Below are 25097 nucleotides of genomic sequence, written 5' to 3'. Positions count from 1 at the left end.
CAAAGAGTCGATAAATGTGATTTTATTATATTATTAAAAAAGCATAAAACAATATATAGCTGATTTGAGTAGTTAAGGATCTCAAATCACTTGAATTAGAGATCTCAAATTCGAATATAGATATACATTAAAAAAAACTTTAATAATAAGAAGGTGATCTATATAAAAAAAAATCTAAAAATTGAAGCCTCAAAACATTATTTTTCCCCTTCAAAATAAGAAAATAGACATATTTAAGGGCCAATATTGGATATTGATATTAAGGAAGTATTTATTATTATTATCACGGCCCAATTATATTGCAGAGGTAAGCAATTATGTTTATATGCATTTTAGCTTTATCTTTACAGATATTTGGATAATGCTGAAGAAGCAGAACCGAACACGAAAAAAGGATTACGACTAAATTAGCATTGACAAGATCTAATCCTTAAAATACACAAACCAGATCATTTAGTTACATTGGAATTCCATTCATTTACTTAGTATTTTATTAACAATTTTAATTTAATAAAAAATACTATTATTGTAGTAATATATATACAGAGAGAGAGAAAGAGAGCGTCAGCTCCTGTATCGAAGAGCTTGTTTCAGTTGCAATTTACACTATCTGTAAGTGATTCTCAGATATGGAATGCTATTTGTTTTTCGATTGAGGTTTGATTGATGCGGTTGATTTCGGGAATGACTGAGGCATGATCAAACTGTTCCTCTTTTTCTTTTCGCGTTTTCTGTGTCAATTTTTGAATTTGCGTTTCTGGGCACATAATAATAGCGTCCAATTTTTAGCTTATGTTGCGAACTTTGGTAACTATGGAAGAGAGATAGAGAGGATTAGATTTTGATCAGATTTTGTTTTTTTACTACTCTGTGTTTGTGTTGATTTGGCTGCCTACTTTTGCAGTTTTATATGGAGATGTTTTCAGTGTGATAATGGGTGATTGGATGCCCTAATTTTGGCCAGCATTGGGTTCGATAGGTGTTCAATTATAAATATATCGTTTGATTATTAACTTTGTGTTTGCAGAAATTGGATTGGAAAAGATCAAAATGAAAAGTGGGGTGACATTGTTGCTTCTTCTGTGCTTGAATTTTGTAACTTATGGAGTGGTAAGGCTATCAGTGGATCAGTGTCATTGGATTTTTTTTCCTTTTGGTTTAGCAAAGTTTTCTTTTTTCATCTATTTGCTCAATTCAACGTCCTGCATTCAGATTGCTGCTGCTCCACCAACATGCCCTGCTAGTACCGATGCTGGATGTGGTGATTCAGAATGGAAAGGGGAATTTTTCCCAGGAATCCCTAAAATTAAGTTTGAGGTAAAGATTCATTTGATGTATTTGTTTCATCATGTTAACTCATGCTTTCATTGCATAGTGTGCTATTATTTAGTTTGCGAACATTTTAAAAAAAATAATCTTCTGACCCATTTTTTTACATCATGAGTTTGTTTGATGATCCTTTTCATTCAATGTTTTTCTTTCCTTGTTTTGTTTCTGTCAAATAAATAATTGTGCTGAAATCTTTTTTTCTTCTTCTGAATGGTAGATATTCAAAATGTATGGTGGTTTTAACTTTTAATGCATTGTTATTTGCAGGGTCCTTCCAGCAAGAATCCACTTGCATTCAAATGGTATAATGCAGAAGAAGTGATTCTTGGTAAAACAATGAAGGTAGTAAATCATTCCTAATGTGAAATTATATTCCAGCTACTTGATTGTTCTGAAAGTTTTTTTGCCACAGGATTGGATGAGATTCAGCATTGCATTTTGGCATACATTTCGAGGAACAGGAGGTGACCCATTTGGCGCACCAACCAAATATTGGCCTTGGGAGGATGGTACCGATTCAGTGGCTATGGCCAAAAGAAGAAGTAAGTTCAGTTCGTATTGGCCAATGCTGTATACTTGGATGTTGTATTAGATTGCTCTAACATATGTATTTGACACATGATCAGTGAGAGCCAACTTTGAGTTCCTAGAAAAGCTTGGAGTTGATAAGTGGTGTTTTCACGACAGAGATATAGCTCCTGCTGGAAAAACTATTAAGGTTAGTTGGGTTAGAAGGTTACTTGATTTGGCATTTTCTATTTAAAATGAAAATGTTCCTTTCCATGTATGTGTTTCCATCTTGAGGATCTTCAATTTCATCAATTCGAAATCTTCCAGTTGAGGTCTGCAACTACATTTGATTGTTGCTTTTTAATTTTGCTGCAGGAAAGTAATGCGAACTTGGATGAAGTGGTAGCCCTTGCTAAAGAGCTCCAGGTATTATTGCATAAATAAATGGATCACAAAGTTAAATAAAGACTTTGAACTATCCTTTCTCGACATACGATGTTTTGCTTCAGCCGACATTATTGCTTGATCTGTTTCCTACAGGAATCTATTTTTGTATAGTACCCTTGATTATAAAAAATTATAATAAAAAGAAAAACCCTATCTTTTTTTGAATACAATGTTTTAAATTCATGTTCTTTTGATGATTCTAATACTTGCCAGTTCTGCACTCATAAGTATTATATGTGAGATTGCCTTCGTATATAGCTCATATGCTTGATGCTTCTTTGATCATACAACAAAAGTTGTTCTTGTTGCATACTACTAGCTCATGAGGTCATCTCCTTTACATTCTTCAATTTTTTAACTGTGCAGGGAACTGCGATCCGCCCTCTGTGGGGCACAGCTCAATTATTTTTGCATCCTCGTTACATGCATGGTGGTGCTACTAGGTACTTGATATTCATACATAGTCGAATGTGTTGCCAATGATCTTGTTTTCATTTTGCTGTCATGACTTAAAAGACGCCTTTCCTTTGCAGCTCTGAAGTAGGTGTATATGCATATGCTGCAGCTCAAGTAAAAAAGGCAATGGAGGTATATCATTATCTAAAAATCCCACTGTTGGGTAAATATATTTCATATATCGCATAGTGCTTCATGCTGTAGATGCTAAGCTTGTCACAACTTGCATATATCAACAGGTCACACATTACTTGGGTGGTGAAAATTATGTCTTTTGGGGCGGTCGTGAGGGTTACCAGTCTCTTTTGAACACAGATATGGAAAGGGAGCTTGATCATATGGTATCATGCTACTCTTTATGAATTATTTGAGTGTGCTTTTAGATATCATAATTTAAAATATCTTCTTCCTTCTAGTCTTACAGTTTCCATCCAATTTGGAAGCTTACATCTTTGAACTGATCCTGTTGTACTTACAGGCAAGGTTTATGGAAGCAGCTGTTGCGTACAAGAAAAAGATTGGATTTAATGGTATATCTTGCTTTGCTCATTTTATCACGTTTCATACTAGGATAGACTGAGTTTATAATGATAAAGCTTGTCAGAGATTATAATAAAAAACTATTATCGAACCTTAACTACCAGCTTAAGCTTTTGGATTAAATGGTTCATTGACATGGTACCAACGCCTCTTAGATCACGTGGTCGAGGGTTCGAATCCTGGCAACCCCATCTACTAGTTGAATTTCAATACATGGTAGGATGCGCCCCGTGTTGTACACGCTCCAAATACAGGAGACATTCACGTGCGGTGTGTGTCTGAGATTATAATAAAAAGCTATTATTGAACCTTAACTATCAGCTTAAGCTTTTGGGTTAAATGTGTTGCTTGACAAATCTTAAGCTTGAAAGAAACTAATGTAAAATTCTTATTATCATATGTCATATGAAGTACTTCTTTCGTTTTTTTTTTGGTTTACAAAAATTTAGGTAAGGGTAGGTCTACCCACTCCCAAGGAAAGTACTTCTTTCTTAATTGTTCTTGTGTTGAACTATTATTCCTTCTTTACTTTAGCTGACATTTTTTGCCATCTTTATATCTTAGGAACGCTGCTAATTGAGCCAAAGCCCCAAGAACCCACCAAACATCAGTATGAATTGGACTTTTTTTTTTCCTTTTTTCCTGTAGACTGTGTTCTGTGTTTACATGTGATGTTATGTTGCCAGGTATGATTGGGATGCTGCAACATCAGCTAATTTCTTGCGAAAATATGGCCTCGTAGGTAAATATTGGAACTTCATATTGATTCTTAATTGCTTCTAATATTATATATGACATTCAAGTGAGCATGCATTCTAGTAAAAGGAATTGTTGCCTGTATGTGAGTCTGATCAAATTATCAATCCGAAGTTCAGTACTGTAACGGACCATGGAAATAGAGAGCAATCCATGGGATACCATGTAGATTAAGAGACTACATTGATATATTTTTCTTGGGGACAATACACAGATATATATACAAGTAGTAGCTCCTGATATTACTCCTACAGTCAAGGAGACATACTGGCCCTACTAGCATCCTAAGCATGCCCCAACAGCTCTTCAGCAGCATTAGGCATGTTATTCATTAATTACATTGACTTATACTCTAACACTCCCCCTCAAGCTGAAGCATGGATTTTAATCATGCTCAGCTTGCTACATATAGAGATAACACAGTCTTAAGACAATACCACTCAAAACAAAATAAAACATAAAAAACTGAAGATACTTCAGGATATAAAACAGAATCCAGGAGATGCAACTCAGAAGAACAAATCGAACAGGAGAGATGCCAGAGGAACATCAAACTTCGTAGGAAACTGACAAGCAAAACTCAATCGAAGCAACACGTAAGAGGCTGCCAGCAACGTAATTGCATAAAAGGAGATTCACCGGCAAACTAACCGGACAGACAGGTTAGAAACAGAGAGGCGACGGCAGCAGAAGAGGAACAGCGACAATCCGTTGAGGTGAAATCAGACTCTGCTCACAAGGCAGATAGAAATGCTGAAAGAAACAACCAAAAATTACAAACCCACAAATTCTGCTCACAAGGCATAAAACAAATTCTGAAATCTTAATCTAGAAACCCAAGAGAGAAGCCGAAACAAGGCTCTGATCCCATGTAAGGAGGACTTTTCTTACAGCGACGACGACACAGGGTGGCCTGAATGTGAGGAAACGTTGATCGGAAGCGGAGAGGATGAACTAGAGGGGTGGTGAGATAGAATGTCGTCCCAACAATGAGTATTCAAGAGACCCAAGCTCTTGACAGAAATGGAACCCTGGGAAATACTACCCAGCAAATATTGAACCCTAGGAAATACTACCCAGAAAATATTGAACCCTTGCAGAAACACAACTCTGGAAATACTTCACAACTTTGGAAATACAACCCAGAAAAAAGAATTCAAAAACCTTAGACCTTAGGCTCTGATATTATGTAACAGACCATGGAAATAGAGAGCAATCCATGGGATACCATGTAGATTAAGAGACTACATTGATATATTTTTCTTGGGAACAATACACTGATATATATACAAGTAGTAGCTCCTGATATTACTCCTACAGTCAAGGAGACATACTGACCCTACTAGCATCCTAAGCATGCCCCAACAGCCCTTCAGCAGCATTAGGCATGTTATTCATTAATTACATTGACTTATACTCTAACAAGTACATACGGGCATTTTCTCAATTCCTGGATTTTTTGGTCAATAATATTTCTTAGCACAAGTTATTTTATGCGAATCACAATGTGTGATAGTTTAATTACAGAATGTCGCTTGAAATTATTTTCACATGCCTACTGTTACATTGTGATAGTTTAATTACAGAATGTCGCTTGAAATTATTTTCACATGCCTACTGTTATTTGATAGAACTAAACAGATATTCAAATGTTACTACCGTAATTAGACAATTTATGGGTGCTATTGTGGTATATCAATGTGTATTTCCTTAACCAACTAGTTAAGCATAAGTTCTATAAACATTTTGGTTCAAAGATGGACCTTGATGGTGTTTTTTGATTTATTTTGATGATTAATTGTTCAGATTGTTCTTCATTTAACTTTTGTAGGAGAATTCAAGCTCAACATTGAATGCAACCATGCCACTCTTTCTGGTCATAGGTACATCACATATGACTGCTATTTGCAAAACGAACTGCTAAGCAATTTATGTCTGTCGTTAAACCTGTAATTCTATTCCATTCAACAGCTGTCATCATGAGCTTGAAACTGCGAGAATCAACGGTTTGCTGGGAAATATTGATGCTAACACTGGTGATCCTCAGATTGGTAAGATAATCAGTAACCTTTGATCTTTTAAACAAATTTCCTGATTTGTGTATTAAAATCATTAAAATGACTTGGAATTTATGGATGTAAAAACAACGTCATTGTTATCCATACAGGATGGGATACAGATCAGTTCATGACAGATATTTCGGAGGCTACTCTGGTTATGCTTAGTGTGATTAAAAATGTAAGGCTGTAGTTCTAATTGGCTGTAAAAATTTGAAGACCTTCCCGTTTCAGATAGATTGACTTTATCTAGTCGACTTTTGTTTTCCACAGGGAGGATTGGCGCCTGGAGGATTCAATTTTGATGCTAAATTGTTAGTTTCTTAGACGATCGTTTCCTTCTATAATGCACAAATGAAAACATTCATTATATTGTCTTACTTTTGATCTGATAATAATCAGGCGAAGAGAGAGTACAGATGTTGAAGACCTATTTATTGCTCATATTGGTGGAATGGATACCTTGGCTCGTGGACTCCGCAATGCTGCTGCATTGATTAAGGTGACGCTTGTATTTCACATTTTAGCTTCTACATATTCTTCTCGATATTGAGAATTGATATTTGACGGGTTATCTTGATGTGAAATGAAGGATGGTTCTTTGCCTGAACTTGTACGCAAGCGCTATCAGAGTTTCGACTCAGAAATCGGAGCACTAATAGAGGTAACATGAATCAATTTTAAATCCGCTTTTTCTCTTGATATAATTTCGTGGCAGCTAATTACAAATAATGCTTCTTTGAACAGTCTGGCAAGGCGGACTTTGAAATGCTCGAGAAGAAAGCCATTGAATGGGGCGAACCAGTTGTTCCTTCTGCTAAGCAGGTATTTCGATAATTCTATGTGCTTAGCAACAGTTACTTCAGTTATCACGACAAACATGTACCTACTAAGTTAAAACACAAACAGTATTACAAATCATGGACGACTTTTAATGATTTTGGCTCAAAAGTTGGGAAGAAACTAAACTGTTTTAGCATAATGTGGGAAATGAGTCGTTGATAATTCAGGATAGAGTCTGATAAGTGTTTTCGTGGTGATGTTGCAGGAGCTTGCGGAGATGATTTTCCAGTCTGCATTGTAGAGTATTCTAATAGCAGAAGGTGATAAGGAAGGTGGCTTTTCGATACGATTGCAAGCTATGTTTTTATGGTGATGGGAGATAGGAATTCATAGTAGACATTGTTAATAACATGTAGTTAATCCTGCTCTAGATCTTTACATAATAATGTTGCTCTTCCTAGCATATGAACGATGTTTCTTGAAAGCTTAGGAGCTTCTTTTATAAGAGATGCATAGTTGTTTTTCAGAAGTAGTATACTACAAATATGTTACTGTATTTTAGGTTGGATAGCTCTCGTCTCCCATCTATGTTTCCGTCTAGATGGGAAATCCCTATTTCTATTCCCGTTTAGGAATGAGGAAAAAATTGTTTCCATCTCCATGGGACCTCCATTATTCAAATTTTAAAGAGTATTTTTGTCAGCAAAAGTTAAATTTTTTCTGTGTAATACAACTAAGTAAATACTGAGTTCCAATTTAAGACAGCTCCATCCCAAAATGGTATATACATGACATGAGCAAAATGGTATACATATAGCATGAGTTATAGAAAAGGGAAATCACCTAATATGAGATATGATTGAGTTATAGAAAAGGGAAATCACCTGAAAAAAAGAGTTTAGAATTAAATAATTTGTGATAAAATCATCGTTTAAATAGTGGATATCTATCTGTTAAGAATCAATGCATAAAATAAAAAAATATTACAAATTTAACAAAGCATCGTTTAAATAGTGGATATCTATCTGTTAAGAATCAATGCATAAAATAAAAAATATTACAAATTTAACAAAACATAAATTTAATAAACCACTTATAAATAATTCATCTACAGATTATTAATACATGAGTTTTGGTTCGAATTTCACTTCCTACATCTAAAACTATATATTAATATGTTTTTATATAAAGTATTAAGGACATGGAAGTATCATCATATCCGTTCCATACCCGTCACATGTAATTTTTTTGAGCCCATACCTTTTTATATAGGGTACGGATAAGCCATAGGGTCTGGTAGTGTCGGGTACCAAGGATAGAGTACTCGTTGCCATTCCTAATTAGCCCCATGAGTTTGCTTACAATGAACTCGCTAAACTTGTTTATTAGCTCCCTAAATTTGCTTAAAGTGATACACGTTTTATCTTGTCGAAACCTTTTATTATTCTGCGATGTGAACTTAGAAGGCTAATAAGACATTTCAACTGTATTAAGCTTTTAGGTAATAAGTTCAACTTCTAGAGAAAAAAGAGTACAAGTTTATCATTTCAACCTTTTTGCTCTCAACCAAGCATTGAAGATAAAGTTCACTTCTCCCTACCAACCAACTTCAGCAGCAATCAAATTGCAGAACCTTTGTCAATAACAGTATACAAAAAAAGATGAAGAATACACAATTCCACAGATTACATCTATTTTCAACCATTTTCATCATCATTTCCCTCTATCTCCCCAACCCATCATCAGCCGATTCAGTCCAATCTCAAGCTCCAACTCCAACTCCAACTCCAACTCCTTGGCCAGAACAATTTCATGCACTTCTTTACATGAATCTGACATCAACTAAGCTTCAAATGAGTGATCTATGGTATGATTGGCCTAGAGGTCGAAATGTCAACATTTTCCACAAACAACTCTCCATCGTTCAATATGATATAGAGTGGAATAATGGTACTTCTTTCTATTATACTCTTAATGAACCATTTAGTTGTGAGATTATGGAATTTGGAGTGGGAATTCCTAGGCCTGATTTTCTTGATGGAGCTATTTATCTTGGGACTTCTGTTACTGATGGCTTTTTGTGTCATGTTTGGGAGAAGGTTGATTTTATATGGTACTATGAAGATGTTTATACTAACAGACCAGTTAGATGGGACTTCTATGATGGTATGTTTTTCAATATTACTAATTCCTATTTGTTAAGGTTCGCAATTTCTGACACGATAACATGAAATATTCTATAATTTTGACACGAATAACATGAAATTATCAGCCTTTATTATAGATTTCAAAACTTGGATCATATTGGCTTTGCAGGTATATCATCACATGTGATGACATTTGAGGTTGGTGCAGTATTGGAGGATTCTTTGACTCAAGCACCTGCTTATTGTTTCACCCAAGATCATTCGGTTTTTTCAGATAAAAGGGAAGGACTATACCTCAGAACGAACTAATAAGAAAGAGAAACTAATAGACTCGGAAGACTCGCTCCACTTACATCAGCAAAAACAAGATCTTGAAAGCCTACCGGAAACACACTATACTCATGATGATATATTGGAGATTTTTTCGTAAAGTTATTAATAATGAGCTGCTAATCTCTTTAAAATTAGTGTTCCTTGTTGTCATTATGGATCACTTTTATTTGGAAATACATAACATGTATACATGGAATAGGTTTAATACTTTATTTTTACCTTTTTATATAGCTTTTAGTTCTAATTTTATAATTTTTAAAATATTTTTCATTTACTTCACATCACCAAATTAAATTTTTTTAATTATATAAAAATTAGTAAATTAATTATAATATTGGATAGATTGAAATTATGTGGAAAAAAAAAAGAAAAAAAGAAAAAGGGAATGTTTTATTATTGTAAATTAGGATAAAGGGTAATTTATCATTTTAAAGTTAATAGTGTCCATTGATTTAAAAAAAATGACTAAAAGAGTGACGAAAATAAAACTTCAAAATTTGTATAAATATTTAAAAATGTAATATGTATAAAATAGACTCATAATATAATTATAAAAAAATAAAAATAAATAAATAAATATTAAGACTATAATCATTTTAAAGAGGTGATATGGAAATGAATGTTTAAGTTTTACGGACTTAAAATCTGTAAAGGATAGGATCATGAACCGAATTGAGTTTACTATTTTTTTTTTCAGTTGATCCGAGTAGTGAACCAAATCATCTATTTTTCTATGGGTAAAGTTCAAATAAAACCCATGTGGTTTCACTAATTTTCAGATAAAAGACTGTGGTTTACTTTTTGTCAAAACGAGGACGGAGGTTTTTAACTTTAACAAAATAAGGACTTTTTCGATTGATACTATTAAAATCACCTTTGACGACTTCAAAAATGACATATTTTAAGAACTACTAATATTCTAAGCAACTTTAATTCTTCAACTTTTTTATTTTGAGATTGTTTAGATGATGTTTGGGAAAGAGAGAGAAAGTTAATGTTTAGAGAGAGAAAGTTCCAAAAAAGATGATTTTCGAAAATCGAAAATGTAGTTCCATAGAAAATATGACATTGAACAACTTTAATTCTTGAAAATTTTCATTTTCAGGTCGTTAAACATGGTTTTAATAGCATTAATCCAAGTTTGAAACCCCAATCCTTGTTTTGACAAAAAGTAAACCACAGTCCTTTATCTGAAAATTAGTGAAACCACATGGGTTTTATTTGAACTTTACCCTTTTTCTATTTGCACGTAGAAAAGAGGCTGGATTCATTACTTTAGCCTTTGTTTGGGAGTTTGGAGGTTAATGGAGAAGAGAGTTCAAGGAGGTAATGGAAAGGGAAGGGAAGTGATGGAACGGAAAGTTAAAAATTAACCTTGTTTGGGAGTTTAAATATGGAGGGGAAGGAAAGTTAAATTTACTTTGCAGAGACAAAAATTTTTAAAAAAGTTTACGTTACTCTCATTAACCCTCAATTTGGAGGTTAGAGTTTGAAGGTTAGAGGAAGTAAACATTTAACCCCATTAACCTCCATTTACTCTCAAAAAATAACTCCCAAACAAGGTTAACTTAATACTTAACCTTCTATTACTCCCATTAACCTCCTCCCAAACAAGGGCTTAGGTCGAATTCACTCTAACCAATCGTGATGGATATAGAATTTATAAAAATAAAATAGAGCGACTTGATCTACAAATTTATATAGGATAAGAATCAAATTATCCTATATATATATATATATAAAAGGCAAAAAGCATACTGAGACCCTTGATCTTTCATTGTTTGGTGTATTAAGCCCTCGATCTTTCATTTAGACACATTGAGCCCATAATCTTTCATTGTTTGGTGCATTAAGCCCTCGATCTTTCCTTTAAATACATTGAGCCCTTTCATATATGGATTTATTAGGCCTTTCCATAAATCAATTCATATATGAGTGTATTAAGGGTCTGTTTGATAATATCGATCAGTTCGGTTTTTATGATAAAATAACCGAATTAATCAAACCGACCGAATTTAAGGTTCATTAAATTTAGTAATCATTATTAGCTATATTAATTATCTGATTTTTTTTTGAAGCAATTATCTGATTATTAAGATTCCTAAAGTAAATAATTGTTCAATTATGTTGTTGTATTGTACTAAAACAGTTAATATTTTATGATAATAATACAATATTAATTATCTTATTAGTTTAATTATCAATTATCAATTTATCATTAATTTAGCTATCTATTAACCCTTTTAAAAAAAAAAACTATCTATTATCAATTTATTATAATGTTAGGATATTATCAATTTACCATAATTGTAACATATTAATTGATGTACAGTAAGTAATTACTTTAAAAAACATACTGTATGTAATTACATTTAAATGTTTAATAACATTCATGAATTTAGTTAGTAGTACGGGTGGTTATTTAAGTTTAGGATCATGAAATTTTAATGTACATATTTTAAATATAATATAAACTAATAATTAATTAATAATTTATTTTATAAATGATGAAACCGAATACCAAACTGAACCGAACCGAAATAATCGGTTCGGTTTGGTTTGTTAATATAAATCGGCTTTCGTTTTTATTTTAGGTGTTATTTGGTATTCGGTTATTTCGGTTCGGTTTTCAAACCGAACCGATCATTGAGCACTCCTAGTTGAACCAAACATGTCCTTAATACACTCATATGTGAATTGATTTATGGAAGAGCCTAATACACCCATATATGAAAGATCAAGAGCTCAATGTGTCTAAATGAAAGATCGAGGGCTTAATGCACCAAACAATGAAAGATCAGAGGCTCAATGTGTCTAAATTAAAGATCGATGGCTTAATACACCAAACAATTAAAGATCAGGGGGCTCAGGATGCTTTTTGCCTATATAAAAGATAAGAATCAAATTCGATTGTCACATTTTTAGGAAAATATAGATTTTCTTCATAAAATATACAAATGTACCTCTAACGTTAATTATATATTTTTTTAATCAAAGTATCTAAATGCTTGCTTTGTTACTAATAGTTACATAATATGTACAAAATTGTTTTACCATAAGAACAAACTCGTTTAAAATGTCTGATATGACAATTAAATCAATTATCAAATAAGTTCGTTCAAATTTTTTATTAAGTAAAAGCAACATTGATCTTGCTTAGAAACGATAAAATATCGTTACACTTTAAAAAAAAATGTTAAAAGTCAAATATGACTCTAATCCCCTATCATATTAGCATTAAAATATTATATATAATTCAAAAATACAAAATCTACAAAAAGTGAGATGAGTGTGGTAGGCCTAGGCTTGGAATATGAATTTAGGCTTTCCTACATCAATATCATAATTAAATTTAAAATTATAACAAAATTAGATTATTAAACTTCTTAATATGTGAGATATATAATAAATAAAATATACTTTTATTAATTTAAAGAATTTCCATAAATCCTAAATTCTAGATAATATATTCTAAATTTCTAATTTATAAATTTTAATTTTTAAAATAGATTAAAAATAATGATTTTATCAGTTTGATATCATACTTTAATATAATTGTAAATAGTTTCTACGGATAAATTTCAGGGAAAATTACACAGAAATTCATCTTTTAAAAATAATTTAGAACTATGTCAAGTTATAATTTTAGATTATGTCAAACTAATAAAATCAGTATTTTTAATATATTTTATGGATTAGAATTTATAAATTAGAATTTATAAATTTGAAGTCTAGAATATATTTTTTAGGGTTTATGATTTATGAATTAGAGTATAGAATTTTTAAATTATGATGTAAAATCATAATATATAGAGAATAATGACATATTAAGAATTAAGTTTGGTGATATGATTTAGTTGTAATTTTGTACTTAATTATGATATTCATGTATTTGACCCTAAATTTCACTATGAAATTTTACATATAAGCCCATTAGTTTTGTCCGGGCCGGATCTCTATTTTTAACTGATAAAAAAAAGGGTCAAATACATGAATATCATAATTAAGTACAAAATTACAATTAAATCATATCACTAAACTTAATTCTTAATATGTCATTATTCTCTATATAGTATGATTTTAAACCATAATTTAAAAATTCTATATTCCAATTCATAAATCATAAACTTTAGACAATATATTTTAGACTTTTAATTTATAAATTTTAATCCTTAAAATATATTAAAAGTACTAATGTAGTAGTTTGACATAATCCAAAATTATAACTTGATATAATTGTAAATAATTTTTAAAACATGAATTTCTATGTAATTTTCCCAAAAAAATCAGAAACTTTGAAATTACACGTCATAATGTTTCAGCAATCAACCGCTAACGTGGCGAATATCAAAAGTAAAGTACTGCATACACTGCTACCGGACGGAGAATCAGCACCAAATTTTGTTTGCGCTCAGAGTTTTACATTAACAAAGAAAAAGACCAACGAACTCTTGTTTGGTCTGTTCTTTGTTTCAGTTACCTCATCATCATCTTCTTCTTCCCCACTCCAAATTCTCTTATTTCGATTCCTAATCGATATTCCCCTCAACGTACTTCGCGAGCAGACCCTGTCCTTTTTCTCTTCAGGTAAGTTTCTTATTCACCCCCCATGGATGTTTCATTAATTTTTGTATCTCTTCCTGTACATCATTTGCTTCTATTCGCCTTCTGATACTGCTCTTATTATAATTATTATCAAATTAGAGAGGAATAGGGTCTGCTAAGCGGCTCAGCGGATCAGATCCCACTTCTCCTACGATCTGTTCTCTGTATAGCAGAGAGAATTTTCATTTATCGTTATCAAGCTGAATCGAAAAGATGGGCATCTTGTTTACGAAATTGTTCACTTCAGTTTTTGGCAACAAAGAGGCTCGGATCCTCGTTCTCGGCCTCGACAATGCTGGCAAAACTACGATTCTCTGTATGTATTTTTGTTTATTTGTTACTGTTGATTTTTTGTGGTATCTTTTGATTGTTTTGTGATTTCTTCTTTTGGGTATTTGCTGAAATTTGATCATCTTGTTGCTAATACTATTTTGGTTAATGCAGATCGGCTTCAGATGGGCGAAGTTGTATCCACGATCCCAAGTTGGTATTCTTTCTTAGTTATTTTTGTTTGGATTTGATGTTTTATTAGATGGTGATAAAAATGGATAAAAGATTTAACATATTTGAATCTAATTATCTTGCTGCCTCAGTATGCATTTTGAATATGAGCTAGGATATGAAATTCCTTCTTCTTTCAGAGTTGCCAATTGATCCGTTTGTTTATTGGATGCAGCGATTGGCTTTAATGTTGAGACAGTGCAGTACAATAACATCAAGTTTCAAGTATGGGATCTGGGTAAGCCAATTAATAAGTCTCGTTGATCTGTAGTTCTCTATTTCCTATTGGCTTATCATTAGTCACATGTTTTTCGAGACTGATTTAGATGGCTTAGTGATATAAATGTTTTTAGTGTTCATGAACCCATTATGTCATTCTGTTTCAAAGCATAAGCTTGAGCTTATTGTTTATTGATTTAGCTTTCGAATCTGCAATATAGACCCTTTTATTAACATCCTAGTGAACTTAATTACTTTGAACATCATTTATATGCATTTTTTTTTATCAGAGGATGTACCTAAATAATGCGTTTATCCATTCATATGCAATAAGAAATATTTCTTCTGAAAGATTTTGTACTAGAGCTTAAAATTTCCAAATCTTACTCATTGCGAGAGGAATAATTATGACAAATATTAAATCAGGCAAGAATGATTAGGAGATATTCTTTTATCCAAGGAATGAAGGAAGACTAGAAAATAATCCTATCAATGGCATTAACTACTTTGTAGCTAAACCCTAATAATTATCTTGTTTTCTGTAATTTTTTTTATGTTCTGTAGCTAAACCCTAATAATTATCTTGTTTTCTGTAATTTTTTTTATGTTCTGAATAGCTTCTAGAATGTGTATCCATGGACATGCATCTATTGTGTTTCTGGGCTTATATATAGTTGTTGAAGGATGGCTCATTTTTATGTCCACAGAGAGCCCATGACAGGATTGTGCTCATTTGATATAATTATTAATTCTTGGGTACCTAATCTCTTAGGCATAGTAACCACAAAGGAGCACACGACGAATCTTATGCAAACTTTCAAGATTCTTTTGGAATAACTAAACAATTTAAAATGACTGTGGAAAGTACGTGCCAACTAAGTGGTGATGTATATCAAGAGTTTCCAATCATTAGCTTCCTTTGTTTTGAGTTTTACGTTAGTTCATTTTTATCTTTATTGCAATGCCATGCTGCTCTTATGGGATGATGAAGCTATGGTATGCTTGGTAAGCATTGTTATTAAATCAAATACAATATATAAAGATGAATATTTTGAGTTTGATTCAATTACGTTGCTTTACAGCTTACGAAATAACACCTCAGCATTTGGGAAAAATGGATTAAGTGTCAATTTTCCAGTGAAATCTAGTTTAGCTCAAAATTAACTTTATGACCATATGAGCTTTATGTCTAATTTAGATCAAAATTTTACAAATTAGCACAAAATTTCATATTGTAAATAACTAATTTAGTCCAAAGTTAAGCATATGAAGTATTTGGAATAGTTGCATGAAATGGCACTGCAAAATTGGACATTTTATTCTCATTATTCTTCATGGATTTGTTAAATTGAATTAAATTTTCTATAAACTGACGTTGTAGGCTAATAAAGACAACAAGTTAATTTTGTGACAATTGGGTTTCATTTACAAGTTTGGTATTCGTATTTAATCTTTCAGAAAATATTGCCGGAGGGACATTAAATAAAAGAAAAGTAGCAATTTCAGTTAGAATAATGTTTCAAATGCATACTAAGAAAGCTGATTAGAAGTGAGCATAGGACTAGCTATTTAATTTGCATTTTGTTGAAATATTGTGCTTTATGATTTCAAAAAAATTTGAGATTCATTGTTGTAGAAGAGGGTTAGGGCTCATGGTTTTATCCATCTAGTGATTGCTGATGAGGTTCAGGGTGAAATAAAAACTGGCATAATTTTTATGGTAAGGCTTTTGGATTGTAATCTTATTTAGAAGGCATAGAAGGGCTCTAATGAAGTGCTTATGAAGAAGTTAGAAGGAATAAGGTGCAGGAGAAGATAGTACTACGATAGGATATGATGCAGGAGAAGATAGTACTACGACAGGATGAAGATTGGACAACTATGCAATTAATGCTTTCAGAACATTTATAATCTGTTTGTTAGCATAGAATTGGTGGTTGAGTGCTTAGGACTTCTGTAGATTAGTTAGATGATTTCCAATTCCAGTAATGGCTCCAAGTTAGTGAGCATACTTCCAGGTCTTGCATATTGTGCATCAAAAGCCAAAATTACCCTACAGTTCAGGGCAGTGGGTGGCTCATTGGTACAGGGCTCTGAAACACTCAGCAGCAGGTTTAAGTTTATTGATGCCAAATAGATTGTCTAGATACTTGAGAAACATAAACATAAAGTAAATAAACAAAAATAATCACAATGTGTGGAAGCTTCTGAATGCACCTACTTGTGTTATGTACTTATTCATCAATTTGATGGTGATTTTATAATTACCACAACTCTTAAACTTGTGGACTCAAGAAAAATATTTATTCTATTATTGTTTATGTTCTGATTTTAAACCATTATCATGCTTTAACATTGGGGTTCATGATAAGGCAAGTTACCAAGCCATAAGTTACATAGAAAATAATGTTACAATTTTTTTCATTCATCCTTCTTTCTGCTTCTGCATAAGCAATGCCTTGAAAACTCGTGAGAACTTGAATAATAAGTGACAATGTAGGTCTAGTAATATATAGGAACTAATTCTAGCTATTATTTAGATTGATTTTGGAGTTAGATTGTGTAGAAAGAAAGTTTAAAGTGAAGTTTCAATTAGTCTAGAAAGAAAATTCTTCTCAACTGTGTCAGATCCTCTAGATTATGATAAAAAGCGTTCTTCCCTATGAAACACATCTTAGATGCCAATTTCATCAGTTATAGGAGACAATCTGTAGTTTGATTTATGCAAGTAAAAAGCTCGTTATTTTTACACCTTTTATACCTTTCAATTTCTTCTGCTTATTCAGAAATCAATATAGTTTATGTTCTTTTAGTTGTTTAACCTTTAAGCTTTTATTATCAAACGTTTTGTTAATTTATTGACCTGAGATTTTCTTTTTCTTCTTTTCCTTTTTGGATACAGGTGGACAGACAAGTATCAGGTAACTTCATGATGAGTTTACATTGCTAAGCTATAAGTCCTTATGTGTAAAACCTTTATTATATTAATACTACTTATCCTCATGATATGTACTATTTGGTTTTACTTAAATAGACTTTTTTTTTTTTTTGAAGAACTTAAATAGACTTAATACCTGCATATTGTCTATTTCATGGCAAGCAGAGACATAATAAATGATTGATTAGAACATGTCATTCCTTGTTTTTCTCCTGATTGTCTTATTCTTTGTTTGTGCTCTTAGATATAGAATTGCTTCTTCTTCTAGTAATGTTAATTGTGTTAGTTTGTTTTGATTGATCATGATAAAACAAATCTTGCTCACGTGTTACTTTGATTTATTCTACAGACCATATTGGAGATGTTACTTTCCTAATACTCAAGCCATTATCTATGTTGTTGATTCAAGCGACACTGAGAGGCTGGTGATTGCCAAAGAGGAATTTCATGCAATCCTTGAGGTACATTTGTCTCTTTAACCTAATGAAAAGTTGGTTTCTAATCTCTCCGCATATTTAAATTTGATGGAATTTTGAAGGCCATAGACATAAATCAACAGAATAATAAAATGCAACTTGTATTGCCTATTATTTGGGCCAACGAGATATTTCAGACGTGAATTTATAATCATCACATCCTGCACATGCTAGTAAATTACCGAGATTAATTCTTAGAGGTGGCAACCTGAGATATTGTGGTGGAATTTTGCAGTGAGGTTTCTAGATCATGAGACCAAAGTTCGCAAACATCTTACTTCTTAGTCAAACTCTTTGGGTTCACAACCATAATTTCTTTTCTAACTTCAACTTTTTGCATGTATTATTATTCTGGCCAAAAACCAGTGAGTTTGGATTTTCGGACTTCCCAACTGGTTGCTATGTCAAACGCTCGCCATGTGGCATGCATGGCAAATTCATAATATTAGAAAAGAAAAAAATTACCGTAAATATCTTTTTTTTTTCCCTCAGAGAAATGTCACCAGTACAGACAAAAAGATTTATATTTCAATCTGTTTTTCTTTTTATTATTATGGCTTTGCAAATTTGCAATGCTGACGTGTCACATGGAAAAGGTGCTGTGACATGGCAGGCAGCTGGTAAGTTTGATAAACTAACTCAGCGGATATTAGCCATGAGGACAATGGATGAAAATAATGAAAGTTACAGAAGTTTATTGATACACATTGAACTTATATGGCTATTATATTACAGTGCAAAAGTTGCTGGACTATACGTGTTATTATCCTCGTAGTGCGGATGATCAAATTTTGTCGATACCAATGCAGAAATGTCACAGAAATTTTGATCCTCATATTGGATTACTATGAACAGTGACAATCGTAGTAACCCCCTATTGACATTTAATTGTAATTTCACAATATGGAGTTACATTGGAAATTCTTGTTTTAGGGGTTCTGATTATCCGAAAGTGTAGACTGTTCAGATCATTGGAAATTTTTGTTTTAGGGGTTCTGATTATCCGAAAGTGATTGTAGACTGTTCAGATCATAGCTTTTCAGTGCTTGTCTATTTGCAATTTCAGATACAAAGTCTCGCAAAATCCAGGGTCTTATTGGGATCAATTGCCCCAGTTGTAACAATCATCTGAGATTTTGATAGCAGAGACTGGTTTGAATTTTAAGATCAGAAATTTTTTAGATGGGATTATAAATGAATCCTAAAACTTCGTAGCCTTGAGATAGTAAATATAAAAAAAGAAAGTTGTTACTCAGTATGAATTTTAAGGGATTTTTGGGGAACTATATTTTGTTGCTTTCTTATTTTTATTTTTAACTTTTAAAGTTCATAAACAAACTACAAGGGTGTGTGTTCTATTTTAACACTCTTTTTCTTTGCTGCATAAATTATTTGTCATGTGTAAGTTCATTAATATTTTTTAAGCTATATGTAATCTGCTTATGGCGAGCCTTGGCGCAACGGTAAAACGTTGTTGTCGTGTGACCAGAGGTCACGGGTTCGAGTCTTAGGGGCGGCCTCTTGCCAATTAAATTGGCAAGGGAAGGCTTGCCCCCAATACACCCTTGTGGTGGGACCCCTCCCCGGACCCTCGCTCAGCGGGGACGCGTAATGCGACCGGGCCGCCCTTTATGTAATCTGCTTATGGGAAGGCCATAGAATTCAATGTCTTAGCTTCCGATTCTTTCACAAATGAAACTCTTTGACCCCTACTGCTAAGAGTTTTTGGACTTCACTGAGAAAACCATTTGTCTTGTTACTCTTGTACCTTCTAGCATTGCTGAAAATGACTCTAGTTCTTTTCTTGTGTTGTCCATCTTTTCATTTGGAATATGTAAAACTTGGCCATATTTGATATCAATGCTCATGCCGTTGATTAGTTCACTTGTTGATTCCAGTTAACATGTGAATTCTTTTGGCAGGAGGAAGAGCTAAGAGGAGCTGTTGTTCTTATCTTTGCAAACAAGCAGGTTTGTTGTGTGCCTAGTTTGTCTTCTTTTAGATTTTTGTCAAAGGGAACAAATTTCCAAAGCGAATTGTATTTGCAACTCAAACGAGTATTTTGATTGTGATTTCAACCCTTGGGTGCTTGTGAAAATAATAGAAGTTACAAATTCTTATATGTGCCTCTATTAGCAGTGGTATTAGACCTGCTGGCCAAACCTTGAAGGCACCAAGTCAACAAGTCAGTGGTTTTAACCCGTGATTATATATATAAGAGAACTAGATGTTTTCTTTTGTCAGGAATGTTATATTTTTAAAAGATATCTTTTAACGATGCTTAAATATAAGAAACTGAAAACTTCATTATTTCAATAAAATGTACTTTGACTAGTTACTTATTACACAATATGAAAGTTATTAGTTTATGATCATAACTATGTGACAGAACGAAACCTTTTGTGTCGCTTGGTAGGAATTTCTTAGTGTTATTTGGAGATTCTGTTTGGATTGTTTGCTTTTTGTCATTTTGAGTGTGAATCAGTGTTCTCTGGGTCAATATCTCACCAGTCTTATAAGTTATTACGTACATAAACAGTTTATGCACTGGTAACGGGTCTAACTGGGTGGGCTGGTCCTAGTCTAATAAAACTGCTGTACTGACTTCATGTCTTTATTATGTCATACATAGAATTTGAAGCAAGTGTTTTTATTTTTTTAGAAATTAAAATTCTGCTGTTCTGAAGATGATTCGTTGGTCTATACAGGATCTTCCTGGTGCGGTTGATGATGCTGCAATTACCGAGTCTTTAGAATTGCACAAGATTAAAAATCGTCAATGGGCAATTTTCAAAACTTCTGCCATCAAAGGAGAAGGTCTTTTTGAGGGTTTGGACTGGTAAGTTCAGAAAAAATAAAATCGTATGACACTGAAAATAAAATAGGTTTGCACGAACTTCTGTTATTGCAATGGTAAGCATATACATTACATGCTAGGTGAATTATCCTAATATCTGGTTAGGTTACATATAATATTTAAATATCGATCAAATCAATCCATGAACTGATGTAGCATGTCTTCTGATGTGGGAAAACCTATATTGCACAGAAATGCTCCTTCAGTAGCGTTTCCATGTTTCGTGTTCATTTCCGTTCCCAAACTATATTTATTTAGAAATAGCGTTTTTCATTTTCCGTTTCTGTTTTCATTTCAGTTTCCGTGCAACATAGAGGAAAATTAAAACTAAAATTCAAATTATTGTCACTAGTATTATATTATAATTACAGCCTAATGGGGTAAAAAATGTGTTATTGTAGGTTGAGTAATACACTCAAGTCTGGAGGTGCCTAACTCTTTCAAGGAAAATTTGAGGATGGATGCATGACCCAAAATTTAAAGGTTAAAAATTACTATGTTTGTTAGGAAAATTCTATTTACTGTATGCAGTTTTTGGTTTTTGACGATCACTAATTTTTTTGTAAAATTTTCGTTAAAGATGCGATCAATTCGCTATGTAACGTTACACATTTTTGAACCATTTTTCTTGCCCACTGTTCAAATCCTGCGTAGCTCTTGCAATTTTTGTTTCCCTTTTATCAGTATACAAGATGCGAAGGACAGATTGATGGTGGCTTCATTTAGGGGTGAAAAATGCACCAGACAGTCACTGAAGTGTGGTTTATGTTTCACAAAGTTCACTCAACTTCATTTATTTTCAATAAAATTACAGCAGTTTACATTTAGCTAGTTACATTTGTTCATTTAGTTATATTTTCCTTATTCCAAGTTATAGTGACAAGGTGTCGTTTGGTTGTGTGGTTCATAGTATAGACTAGGAACAGAATAAAAATAAAATCTTTATCACCATTTGATTCTTTTTTTTCATCTTTTTTTTCATGGAATAACTACTATTCCGTGAATAAAGATTTCTTAATTAATATTTTCTTTCATTTCAAAATTACTCGTTTCATATGCATTGATCATTTGTTTCGGAAAACGTGCAAAACGGTATAAATGTGGAAAATGGTAAAAATACGAAAAATATAAAAAAGGTGAAAACGCTAAAATGTGGATAACGGTAAAAATGGCTAAAATGCCAAAAAAAAAAAAAAAAAAGTAAAAATGTGAAAAATGGTAAAACAAAAACATGTGAAAAGCGGTAGAAATGAGTAAATAATTCTGAACTATTTTTCATTAAATATAACAAAGTAAAACCATAAAAATCATCCATAAAACTAACAAAATACTTAAAACTAGGTTTAGACACAATTGATCATGGTCCTTGAACATTAGGTTGACCTCTTATTAACTCTTAAAGAAGAAGACACAAGTTGATATTTAGCAAACTAATAAGATATAATCTAAACTAGATAAACTTTAAAACTGAGGACAAAATTTCCTTAAAAGAGGTAGAGATGGGTGATCGATAGTGATGATACACTGGAACAAGAAATAGGTCTTCTAATTTGAATATCCAATACGTAGAGACCATCATATTCTCATCCAGTACTAATAATCTATTTCATTAGGTTATCTTGAAACAAACAATGATAAAGGAAAATGAGATGGAAAAATTTATGAAACGAGTAAGTGTACTCACAGGTATCAAATTAAAGGCAAAACTAGATACATTTAGGATATATGAAGGGGAAATTCTAGGAGTTGAATTAATATTGCAAGAGCTAACGATAAATGAATTTGTTCCATCAACTAGGGTTACATGGAAAGGAAAAGTACAAAAATAAGAAAAGAAAAAATTAGAATTATGTGAAACTAACGTTTCTTAATACTTGGCATACTCTTCAGAAGTAAGAGTGTAGGTTGGACCCAAGGATAAGGATGTGGCATCAGTAATTGCAACATGAGGAAATAGATTCCTTTAAGACTTGTTTTGTAATTTCTAACAAGTGCATTTGGTATGACTAGGCTCATGACAGTAATAGCATCCAACTTTTTCCCTCTCCTCTGAGCCTTTTATATCCCGATTACCTCCTATATTAGGCCCCTTATAAGTGTGATCACATTCTTGTGGATAATAAAGGCGCTAAATGTTGGAATGACAAGAGCTGAAGGAGCTAAAGAAGAAAATTCACTTCATAGCACACAAGTATGGGTCTCATTTCCACTAGGAATTTCAACATTGTAAAAAATGTGAGAAGTGACAAACTCATTCGGATCCAAATCCACATAAAATTCGACGACAAAAATTTGTTCACGTAAAGTATGTTACACTTTGATATCATTACTTAAAGGTACTCAATTCTTCAATTTTTTTTTGTTAAGCTACATGAAATATGTCTTAACAGGTTGATCCTTTCTATCATGATGATATAAAGACTTAGAGACATCGAATATATCCGACATATTATCACTTCCGGCATATAAAAAATGCAAACAGTCCACTAGTTCTTTGACATACTCACAATGATGAATCAAACTTATAATGGACGTGTCAATTGAAATCTTAATTTGGATGAACAAACGAGCATCATCTTTTGACCAATCATCACCATTAGGTTTGGAGTCATCAGTCAAGTGGGGGCTTTTCCTAATACTATACAGACAAATCTTCACAGTTTTGGACCAATCCAAATCATTTAAACCAGTCAATTTGTGATCAGTGCTTATAGCGGACACCCGAATGACATTAGTGACCACAACATTGTAGATACCTTTCTTTTTCAATAACGATAGAAAAATAATCAACTGAAACACAATCGATGCATAAATCCCAATAGCCACATATAGAAACAATAATAGTACAAAACACCCATGTGGCACAATAATCACAATACTTATACATACTAAAAAGTTGCAGAACCAAATAACTGAACAAATATTCAATAAGATTTAAAGACAGAGTCGATGTCGAAGAACTTGATCGGAGGATGAATGGACAGTGGACGTGCCGTCACACGCTGACATATGAGAGACTAACAGAAACTTTAGGCATATCGTGAAGCTCACACGAGGTAGGGCTGGTGGCGAGGCTTTCAAAAAACGGACCGACGTTGTAGCTTCCTCCTGCTAGAGACAACAAGACAAGGCGAAGTCTCAAACCCCGAGGCCTTAATGATTGCTCTTAAGGGAAGACTTGCTATGAATGAATGAAATAGGAAAATAATACAACATTGCTGACAAGCGCAACTCTGATACTATGTGTTCTGAAATAATGGTTGAGAAAAAGCTCAATGATAATGTATTAGAAATGATATATATATATATATATATATATATATATATATATATATATATATATAAACCAAGCGAAACCCGTGGTTTCTTGGTCACGACCGGCTAAAGATAAAGTTCCATTAAAGAGCGTTTCCACGTGGTAGAACCTCCTCAGGGAATATAAGGTTTTCATGAGGCTGATCTTGAGCCGCCATCCAAGCACGTATACCTTCGTTTATATCTTTTTTTCCTTTGCATTTAAATAACAGATAAAAAAACGATATGATCCAATCTCAGACCCATTTGAATGTAGCCGATAATAGTAGAGCCTGAGAATTGATGTGGATTCAAATCATAGGGACTAGTAATCGCCGATATGCTCACATCAGTGACATTATTGTTGCCGTGATCAAGGAAGCAGCACCCAATTCACCTCTAGAAAGATCTGAAGTAATTAGAGCTGTAATTGTACGTACTTATAAAGAACTTAAACGTAATAACGGTATAATAATACGATATGATGACAATGCTGCAATTGTCATTGATTAAGAAGGAAATCCAAAAGGAACTTGAATTTTTGGTGCAATTGCCCGGGAATTGAGACAGTTAAATTTTACTAATATATATATATATATACACACACACTAACAGAAACATAGAGAAATGAATAAGGAGAGTTTTAAATATATTTTTGAAGAGTTGTCAAATTAGTATCAAAAGAAAATTGAAAAGTCATCTACATATATTTATAATATATAATAATAAATAAAAGTTCAAACTCTTTAAATTCGAGACTTAGAAATTTATGAGTTGTCAAATCATTAGTAAAGAAAAATTGAAAAATCATCTACATATATTTATAATATATAATAATAAATAATAAAT

General features: G+C 32.6%; 3 protein-coding genes across 4 annotated transcripts; all 3 read left to right on the top strand.

The window, feature by feature from the left end:
- The first annotated feature begins 371 nt into the window (after positions 1-371).
- LOC136202357 (xylose isomerase) lies at positions 372-7407 on the top strand. Of its 2 annotated transcripts, none has more exons than XM_065992924.1 (21): positions 372-612; positions 1028-1110; positions 1213-1317; positions 1597-1671; positions 1742-1871; positions 1956-2047; positions 2215-2265; positions 2653-2729; positions 2820-2874; positions 2982-3083; positions 3221-3272; positions 3847-3892; positions 3969-4024; positions 5870-5921; positions 6010-6089; positions 6206-6276; positions 6369-6409; positions 6498-6597; positions 6688-6759; positions 6843-6920; positions 7144-7407. In XM_065992924.1, exons 2-21 carry the CDS (start codon positions 1051-1053, stop codon positions 7177-7179), a joined length of 1431 nt encoding a protein of 476 aa, XP_065848996.1. In that variant the 5' UTR covers positions 372-612; positions 1028-1050; the 3' UTR covers positions 7180-7407. The 2 variants fall into 2 exon arrangements, with proteins under 2 accessions (XP_065848996.1, XP_065848995.1); XM_065992923.1 differs by lacking the exon at positions 372-612 and adding an exon at positions 919-937.
- A 921-nt stretch (positions 7408-8328) lies between these two features.
- LOC136202358 (uncharacterized protein At4g14100-like) lies at positions 8329-9547 on the top strand. Its single transcript, XM_065992925.1, has 2 exons — positions 8329-9044; positions 9195-9547. Exons 1-2 carry the CDS (start codon positions 8540-8542, stop codon positions 9332-9334), a joined length of 645 nt encoding a protein of 214 aa, XP_065848997.1. The 5' UTR covers positions 8329-8539; the 3' UTR covers positions 9335-9547.
- Positions 9548-13736: 4189 nt separating this feature from the next.
- Positions 13737-21601, top strand: LOC136202667 (ADP-ribosylation factor 1-like). Its single transcript, XM_065993426.1, has 9 exons — positions 13737-13945; positions 14063-14279; positions 14408-14446; positions 14640-14702; positions 17586-17604; positions 17971-18082; positions 20020-20067; positions 20806-20936; positions 21356-21601. Exons 2-9 carry the CDS (start codon positions 14177-14179, stop codon positions 21387-21389), a joined length of 549 nt encoding a protein of 182 aa, XP_065849498.1. The 5' UTR covers positions 13737-13945; positions 14063-14176; the 3' UTR covers positions 21390-21601.
- The last annotated feature ends 3496 nt before the right edge of the window (positions 21602-25097 follow it).

The sequence above is a fragment of the Euphorbia lathyris genome, chromosome 8, assembly GCF_963576675.1.
Source record: "Euphorbia lathyris chromosome 8, ddEupLath1.1, whole genome shotgun sequence".
Taxonomy (NCBI): Eukaryota; Viridiplantae; Streptophyta; class Magnoliopsida; order Malpighiales; family Euphorbiaceae; genus Euphorbia; species Euphorbia lathyris.
This window is presented reverse-complemented; position numbering and strand designations above follow the sequence as displayed.